This window comes from Culicoides brevitarsis, chromosome 3 (assembly GCF_036172545.1).
Source record: "Culicoides brevitarsis isolate CSIRO-B50_1 chromosome 3, AGI_CSIRO_Cbre_v1, whole genome shotgun sequence".
Taxonomy (NCBI): Eukaryota; Metazoa; Arthropoda; class Insecta; order Diptera; family Ceratopogonidae; genus Culicoides; species Culicoides brevitarsis.
This window is the reverse complement of record NC_087087.1, coordinates 26,995,696-27,005,426: the sequence shown is the minus strand read 5'-3', so window position 1 is coordinate 27,005,426 and position 9,731 is coordinate 26,995,696. Positions and strand designations below refer to the sequence as shown.

At 32.0% G+C, this 9,731-nt stretch overlaps 2 protein-coding genes across 2 annotated transcripts; one reads left to right on the top strand and one right to left on the bottom strand.

The window, feature by feature from the left end:
* Positions 1-1,696: 1,696 nt before the first annotated feature.
* Positions 1,697-4,797, top strand: LOC134833989 (proton channel OtopLc-like). Its single transcript, XM_063848499.1, has 4 exons — positions 1,697-1,847; positions 2,550-3,979; positions 4,033-4,425; positions 4,483-4,797. Exons 1-4 carry the CDS (start codon positions 1,743-1,745, stop codon positions 4,655-4,657), a joined length of 2,103 nt encoding a protein of 700 aa, XP_063704569.1. The 5' UTR covers positions 1,697-1,742; the 3' UTR covers positions 4,658-4,797.
* Positions 4,798-6,154: 1,357 nt separating this feature from the next.
* On the bottom strand, positions 6,155-7,330 carry LOC134835449 (uncharacterized). Its single transcript, XM_063850328.1, has 2 exons — positions 7,004-7,330; positions 6,155-6,955 (listed from the first exon to the last, which is right to left on the bottom strand). The coding sequence occupies exons 1-2, from the start codon at positions 7,328-7,330 to the stop codon at positions 6,155-6,157; spliced, it is 1,128 nt and encodes a 375-aa protein (XP_063706398.1).
* Between the last annotated feature and the right edge of the window lie 2,401 nt (positions 7,331-9,731).

Genomic DNA, 9,731 nt, shown 5'->3' with positions numbered 1-9,731 from the left:
ATCACAACAATAATGCGAGAGTGATTAATCTGGCGTTTGTGCATACAAAAAAAAAACGAGCAGGGGACAACCATCGACAACGCATAATCAAGTTTATTGAGACACGTCATTGATATTACGTTACGTTTTAAAATCGCTGAACCACGAATAAACATGAAATGGGCAGAACAATGCACTGGATACGTATCTCGGCAGCCTTTTTTCACTCTCGCACAAAACATGCAAATTGCTCCAAAAACTTTGTTGGGTTATGAAGATACAGAGTGATGTGTGTTTTTACACAAAATTTCATAAAGGTTGTTTCGTCAAACAACAACAATGACAACATTTTTGCACATTACCCTCGATGTTGCAAGGAAAGTTATTGAAAATCGAAATTAATTAACACATCCGTTGCATTATGACGACAAATTTTCTAAGCAAAAATGTCAGATTGACACTGCTTTGTGGAATATCGGAAAATATCATGGATGATGGATTACAAAAGAAAATCCATTTTTACAGAATTGACTTTTCAGTCAATTTTTAAAGACTTGCGTTATTCAACATGGTCTTCATATTACAGGATGTGTTTTTAAAGCCTTTTCGGACTATCACAGATGATGTTGAGTTTTATGCATTAATGTCTATATCATTTCAATGCGATGAAATTTTCTTTTTAGACAGTTAAAAACTTCCTAGTGTATCGTTGTAGACTCATTGTTTATTGTTTAATGGCTAGCAAAGCCAGCTAACAGTTTAGATCAGATCATATTTTGCGGTTGAGCTCCTCATTGTGAGAGCTCCTCATGCATCAAACAGATCCATTATGCAACCCATTTCATTTAACTTGTAACTTTCTCGTTAAGTTGACGAAATTCCCCACTGTAATAAATGTAGACCTTGCGTTCATTAATACATTTGATGTCAAAAGTTTCCTCGATTCTTTACAGGTAATATTCGTTGATGTTTCTGATTCTTTCTTGCAAACTGGAAAAATATCCAACGTTCGTGCTTTTTTTTGATCATCGGCTTGTTACCCCGGTGAAGATCTCTGATGTTTTGACCTCGTAACAGTTGACATAATTGATGAAAAAATTTCAATTAAATAGTTTTTATTCTAAATGTCTTCACTTAGGACTATTTTTTCGTTTACTGTATTGTACGTACGTACGAGCGGAGAAAGACTTTCTTTTGTTTGTGTTAGTGAATTTCAATTTAATAAAAAAATGCGGCACTTTTTTCGATTTTTCTTCCAAACTAACATGAATTTGATGATTTTGTGCTGTCTACTACAATAAATAATGACTTTTTTAATTGATTTGATAGTTTTTTAGAATTCATTTCCTGTAATTGTACTTACCTTAGCTGTAAATTAGATTTTCTCTTGAATTTATAAATACTTACCTAAACTTTTCATAAAAAATTTCACATTTTGAATTATTATCAACACGTGAAATCTAACACTTTCCCGCTAATTCATGCTAATTAAATTTCCCGCTATAGTCTATCTTTCTATTGCACGTATGATAGCCGGCTTCCGTCAACAAATGTCTTCAGAACGTAAAATCTTATCAACAATAAAGATAATGTCACCTTTTTTTTTATTGGCTCAAGAATCGCCAATTATTTGATAAGAATAATATAATTATCATTGATATAAAACTTACCTTTTTGCGACAAATTCATATCTTTTTCAGTTCTCACTGCAATTGCAACGAATCAACAACACCTGAAAAAAAATAAGAAAAATTAAAAAAAAAATGAGTTTAAATAATAATGATGGATCTCATCCATCATATCAACTTACCACAAAATCCGTCGGACGTCAATTATCGCGAGCACCACGTTTAAAATTAATGACCAATGTGAGTAGTGAAGAAATCATAAAAACTCAAAATATAATTAAAAACTTGTATGTCGAAATTGAAAAATGTGAAAAATTTAAGCTGTGCCTTTAGTTTTGTTAAAGTTGAACCTCAATTAAAAATAGAAAATTCATTGAGTAAAAAAAAACTATCAAAGTAAAATTCACGAAAGGGTTAAATTTAGTGTGAAAATTTTTTCTCCCTATAAAAATTCCTTTGATGCCATCGACGACGAAAAAAAAGTGTGGTTGAAAGAAATTTTTTGTGTCCAAAATCTCATCAAACGCCCATCATTATTATCTCAGCATTTAAAATGCTAAACGAACAAGTTGTGTTGTGATGTTTTTGTGGTAAATAAATTAATTTCCTTTGAAAATATATAGATTCTAATGATTCAACGAACACACAATTCATATCGCTCGGTGCTTAAGAGGCCTCTTGTTAAATTTAGATGAAAATTATGATTAATTGAGTGGAATCACACGTGCTTTTGTGTCATATGTGTAAATACAGTTCAATAAATTTTATTTATACTTACATTTTAGAATGTGTGTGTGACGTGCGTTCTGAGAGTGATGAGGAGATGATATAATGATGATTAGATTATGAAAGAAGCGCAAGCGGACCATTCTTTGGATTTGAAAGTTATTCACGTGTGAACTATCTCTACGTGTATCTAATAATTATTTATTTTCTTCGCAGGTTGAGGCACAAACTCGATTGCAGCTCCAAAGACGTCGATTTTCGGATGATCTACGACTGGAATGTTTTCAAAGGAATTTGAATCCTCGAACTTTAAGAGTAACTCCAATGTCTTTAACAACGATACAGGATATGTCTCCTCAAGCTTCAGCTAATAATACCAATACAGGTCCTGATTTCAATTTAAGACGAGTTTCATCATTGAGAGATCCTGAAGATGATAAATACCTTAAATCAAAGATGACTAAAAAATACCTTTCCACTGTTTATGCGCTTTGTTATTGCATCTTCATAATTGTCTTTTCACTTTTAATCTTCATCGGAGATGCTGTTATTGGATTGAATCCTGTTCCGGAAATCTACTGTTTATTACTTCTCTGTGTTAGTTTCGTTTATTTGATATTTCTGTTCATCCGAGTGCGTCAACATGTCTTACTGATCAAAAAAATCGCAAAGACCAAAGAAGATCGGCATTTGGAGTTTGAGAAACGTCTATCGGAAATCACCATGGATGCGATTCAGAATGGAAAACCAATCAATGATGTTAATATTGAGTTTCCAGACTATTCAAACATCGAAGAAGAGAAAGAAGAGCACAATTATTGCTTCGTTACTGGAAGACATGGAGAATTCTTTTACCTGAAAATTGGAGCTGCATGGTTTTGTTTAGGGTTGACGATCCATTCGACGTTATTTGTGTGCTACCATACACTTTTCCTGCTATCAGACGATCCACTTTTGATCAAATGCTCTTCCATTACAACTCTGATGCTCGAGATCCTGTTTCCACTTCATGCGATTTTCAATCTTTTCTTCATTTTCAAGTATTGTAACTTGATAATCAATGAGTTTCGTGGATTAGCTCGGTTTGGACTGATGCACAGCATTGGGACAGCAATGTCCTTTTGGATCTATACAATTGTCCGGGAGACAACTGATGCCATTTACATCAAGGAACATAAGAAAAGTGGCAGTTTTTGGATTGAAAATGAATTGAATGTGACAGATCCGCGTGAAGGTGTTCCAATTATCGCTTGTCCTGGACCAGAAGCATTAAATACTGTATTTGAACATTTTTCGCCTTATTTGTATCCATTTATAATTGAGTTTAGCATCTTAATGGCTGGCATTTTCTACATGATGTGGTCTAATATCAGCAAATGCCCGAGAAAAGATGAAACAAATGAAGAGTTTTTTGAATTTCATGATTTAGTTCCGACACCTCATACGCCGCTAGATGAGCCAAGAACGTCGAGAAGTTATTCGGGAGTTACACAGCGACAAAGGAGTTTGCATGAAACGCATAGTCAAGGCAATAATGTCATTTACTTGGATTGTCAGGGCGCGAATCGAGGAGTTTTTGCCGCGATGCTTCTCATTGTTGCCACAGTCGTTACCATTATCTTACTCTTCATTGCCGTGAGTGAAAAGTAAGTTCGTCGCAATTTCCTTCAAAATACTTTAACAACTTTTGATTTTTCAGAAAATACGAAGATATCGGTCTCGCCATCAGCTCAATCTATGAAATTATTGTCCTGAGTACGATGTTGACCACGACAATACTGGCCTACTTTCAAACCTCGAAGCTTGATATCGTGCATCATAAAGTTTCGTATCTTGACGATGTTTTACTTTTTATTGCAGTGCCAGCTTTCATGTCTCTTACCATTTTGACTCTCATACCGGCGATAAAGAACGCTACGTATCTCACAACAATCTCGTCATTGCTGGATCTGAGTCAGATTCTGGTGCAAACGCCCTGGCTTATCGATGGATTGCGACGTTGTGCTAATACAGTCGAAAATAAACGAAATAAACCTGGAAGAGCACTTGTTACGTTTCTAATTGGCGCCAATTTGACATTGTGGTTCTTTCAGTAAGTATTTTTTTGTATTGAAAGTTTAAAGAAATTTAAGTTTTCGGTTGATTTCAGTACGTTTCATGTGAAAAATGTAGCTTCCAGAGATGAACGCTATGACTTTTACGGCGATGTGCCTTGGACTATTTTGAGTCATTTGATGACGCCGTTGATTATGTTCTACAGATTTCATTCGTCCGTGTGTTTAGTGGATATTTGGAAAAACTCATATGAACCAAATTCGCATTGAAATGTGGAAGATCTTTCGACCATCGCAGTATTAATATCGGTTAGTTAGTTTTTATCTTAGATCTTCGAAACATTAGGAAAGAAGTACATTGAGTCTCTGAAGATCAATTTTTGTAGAATTTCTTAATAAATTTTGAAAATTTTTAAAATAATTTATAAGAAAATCATCAATATCCTCACCAACTTTAACATCATCTTTAATCATGAAAGCCTGAATAAGCAGCCATATGCTACTTATCGTCTGTTGTTACTTGACTAATTTGTAAAACTGAAGTCATTTCTTCAAAAAACTTTAATTAATAAGTAAGTAGAATGAATTTTTCAAATTTCAACACTTTTTTAGAAAAAGTTTTAAAAGTTAGAAAATATTGAGTTTGGGTTTGTTTTTAGCGAAACTTTGATATTTTCTTAAAGAACTGATGAAAAATATTCTAAAAATTTTTCAATATCAAAGTTTCGCTAGAAAAAAAATCCAAACTCAATATTTTCTAACTTTTTAATATTTTTGTAAAAATTTTTAATTTTTTTTTCGAATTATGAGTATTTTTAGTTAAAACTTCAAAAGGTGAAATTTCAAAATACATCACTTAATATCAAATTTAAACATTTTTAAACTTTTTCAATCAGATTTAAAAAAAAATTATTTTTCCACGTAAGGCCGTTCCAAATTTTTTCCGATGTTTTTGTCCCAAAACTTTTTTTTCAAAATGGAGGGGGGGCAAAATAAAAAAAAAGTTTTGAAATACTTTTTCATACAAAATGACAAATTTTTAACAAATTTGGGCCCTTTATGAATATTTTAGTAGTTTTTGTGGTATTTACATTGAGATTTGATGATTTAAAATTGATCTGAAATTACTTCAAGTTAAAAATTTTAACAAAAAAATTTCATAAAAATAACCGTCAAAAATTTTAGAAAAATAATTTTTAGGAAATATTTTTATAAAAGAAAATTCATGTAAAATTTCGATTTTCAACACAAAAAAATTTAAAAATTAACAATATTTTAAAAAATTTTTGAAAATTCCTTGAAAAAGTAAGGAAAATGACCAAAAAATGGTCAATTTTGATGAAATTTTTAACTTTTTTTTTTATTTTGCCCCATTGGATTTTCGGCTTTTGAAATGGGGCAGGGGACAAAAACATAGAAAAAAATTTGGAGCGGCCTAAATGGTTCAAAAAAATCACCATTTCCATAATGTCTTAAGATAAGAAACAAAAAAATCACTTTTTTTGTTTGTTTACATGTCTGAATTTAAAATTTCATAAGAATTTTATTTATAAAAGTTTTACGGAACTACCTTTTAACTTACTTTCTTTAGTTTATCAAAAGATTACGATCCGGTTTTATTATAATTTCTGATAAGATAAGATAAAAAAAAAGTCTCTTGAATGAAAAACGTGACTCACACTCCGGTGCTTTTTATTATTCGTGATATCAAATCAGTAGTGTTTACTTATCAATTGCGTACTAAGTGCAAAATTAGATTTAATTAATTTATTGCATTGAATGTTCAAAAAGTGATTTTTGTTTGTTCTCTTGTTGTTTTGCTTGTGCTACATTTTCATCAAATAAACCCACGTCCACGAGATGTTTTGGTCTTTCGATTTGAGGATGTTCCTTCAAATAATCCACGAGCAATCCAATGGATGTCAAATGGGTGATTCCCTTGAAAATTCCTTCAAACGTGCGAATTTGCTTAAAAACTGGCGGAATAATTTGAGCGTCTTTCATCATGGAATGGCTGTGTTGCAGATACAGAGGTAAGGTTTTTCCGAAAGCTACTTTTTTCTCTGGTTTACTTCGGAACTTCTTTTCACGTAAACGGGCTTTATTGATTTCATGTCCGAGGCCTTTTTGTTTCAAATTCCAGTAGGAAGCGACTTTGTCGGGAACGACTTTTGTGTGAGTTGAACCGAATTTAAGTGCTTTTGAGACGCCTTCCTCAATTCCGATGGAAAAGAGCTTTTTGATCATTTCCTCTGTTACTTCAGACTTTTCTTGTCCGAGTTCGTTTAACCAAGTGACGAAAGATTTTGCTGATAAATCGGTAAGTTCCTCAACTTGTTCAAACAGAGGTTTATCCTCGAAACGTCTCTTCTTTTCGTACAATTTCGTTTGCCATATGACACGTTCCTGATTGTGCTTTTTGAAATAATCGACCATCCAGTTGGCGGAAAAGGTATTTGGCTTGCGGATGGCAGCTTCTTCTTCCAATTTGAGTGAAAGTACTTCTTTGGAATCGTAGTCGAGTTGTCTGTCGGTTAACTTATTGATGGCATCTTTATCCAAATCGAGCTAAAAAATCGAAAATTGGTGAAAAATTCACTCCAAAAGTATTCTTACCTCCTCTAATTCTTTTCCGGCATTCGTTACGTTCTCATCAAGTAACTCAACTTCCTTTTCTTCCTCAAATTTGTCTTCTTCTAGAGGAATAATCGGGATTATCTTCGATACTCGAGCATGCAACTTCTTGGGTAAGCAAGCCGATAAATCCTGATACTTGATTTTTTGTTGCTTTGCGTACTCTTTTGCTTCCAATTCCAGCTCATCGATGCTCGATTTCCAGAAATTTTTGTGGGTTGGATCGTTGAACTCGTATTGCGATGAATTTTGGATGTATTTGCACAAGCGTTCACGTTTTATTCGTCTTTGAGCGGATTTCGAAGCCATTTCCTTCCAGAATGTGAAAGAATTTCCCGAGTGAAGCTATTCATCAATCAAACAATCAACAACAGGTGTTAACAACGGTTGCTTTGGTTTTTCAAAAACCAATCAAAAAAGTTTCAATTTAAGCTTTAAAACTGCAAAAATGCTTCCAAAGATGGTGTAATGCGAAAGTTGGTCACGCGCATGATCGCCAATTCGAATAAACCAAGAGGGGTTTCCGTTGCCAAATATATGAAAGTAACGCGATGAAAACTCATTAATTGTCTAGACTTTTGACATTGATAAAAATCTCATTAGACCTCAATTCAAATCGAGACAATTTGTCACCGAAAATGCAATTGATAGATAACGACAATCGCTTTCGACAGAAATGAAACAAAATGATTGATGAAAGCGAGCGGCATACATCTGATAAAAGCAAATTCACCACAGGTAACTTACAAATTTGGTTGTCGGAATTAAATTTTTAAATATATTGTTTTCGGAAAACGGTGAACAATTAAAATTTGATTAATATTTTATCGCGCTCATTAAACAAGTCACGTATGAAATTGGAAAATGCACTGGTTTTTGTGCCCAATGGTTGAAAAGTGGTTAAATTTAGACTCCAGAAGAGGTAAGTTTTGAGCCTATCGAGAAATTAAATTTGAGCTTTTATATTTTTAGTAGAAAATTTGTCAAATATATAATGAAGAAATTTTTTTAATTTTGAAAATTTTAAATTTTAGAAAAAAGTTTCATTTCCATCTAACAACAATTTTAAAAAAGAAAAATATTTACGCCAATTAGAGAATAAAATTGTATTATGAGATATTCAAGATCGGACTTTTGAACACTAAAGTTTACATCAAAGAATGCTTGCAGCAATTACATAATAAGGAGTCACAATTTTTAGAAAGTTAATTGCGATCAGTTCTGCATTCAGAAAAAGTTAAAAAATCGCTCAAAAACCTAACTGCAAAAAATTTTTTAATGATTTTAAAGTTTATACATTTATTTTGATGTTAGAAATATGTTGCGAAATCCAATTAGGAAAAAATTGCGAGGCAGTTAGACGTATTTATTAGGTAATGTGAAGTAATTTTTGAAATTTATTGAGTTATAGAAAAGAAAGAAGAACTGAAAAAGGGAAGAAAAGTTACGATTGAGAAAAAGAAAAGATAGAAGAAAAACAAAGTTGAAACTTAACAATAAAGTTGCCAGCTTTTCATAACTACATCAAATCCCTCATTTTATAACAAAAGGAGTGTAACCATCATTTTTAAAAGCAAAATGTGCATACCGTCTAATAAAATTTTATGAATTGTTCTACAAAAATGTAGAGAATATTTTACTGTAGTAAAAGTTAATATATTTATCATACAATTAAAAATGAGTAGACAAACAACATTTTTAATTGTAAAAGTAATTCGTACGTTCAGAGAAAAATTAAAAAAGTTTTTAATATTTATCATAGGCTAGGCAAGAGTCGTGTAACAGTTTCCGAATTCGAAACTAAACTCTTGCCCAGGCTTTTCCTCTCTCACTCCGTCTTTCTCTCTTGTTATCATGAAAGATAAGCAAGAAACACATACAAACAAACAACAACGATATGAAAAGAAGAACAAAGAAAGTACATGTGTCATTAATTATCGAATCGCCTCGCAATATATAAGTTTCTTGCCTTTATTAAAAATTTGAAGTGTTTTATTTTAATATTTTCGTGATCAAATCAAATAAGTGTTTTAACAAAGTATTTATTATGAGCTATGAGCAAATCGTCAATCTCATACTTTTTTTGTAAGACTCACTCACAAAATAAAAAAATATCAAAAATTTGCTGAGAAATCAATTTTACGCAACCATAGTTGCTTTTTCTTATTAAAAAAATTGATGATTTGATTATACTGAATAAATTAAGAATTCTTTAAGTAATATATTTAACCCTTTCAGCTGTAAAATTCATCTTCTTTAAAACCACAGAGCACATAAGACTAATAAATTTTTAATGTTCTGTAATAATAACGACAATATAATGAAACCGACGACATTATCAACAAAAAAAACTGAACTTTTTTATGTACATAAATCCCGTTATTAACAGATCGAATTTATTTTAATTGCTTTTTAAAACATTAATTATTCGAGCTTTTATTGACTTTCAATTCAATTGTGATCCGATGATGGTCAAACAAAATAACTTCACGTGCATTTGTTTACATTCAATAGAGGGAGGTTTTATGAAGTTTAGGGAGAAATAATTCTCTCTTGCTCTCTCGTTACGTTCTTTCACAACTCGTCAGGGGAAAAATTCAACGAAAAATAATTTTCTCTTCAGTTCCCTTTTGAATGTTGTGAGAGATGGATGTTGCATGTTTTAAATGGATTTTCACGTGCATCGAATTAACGTAAAATTTTTTAAAAT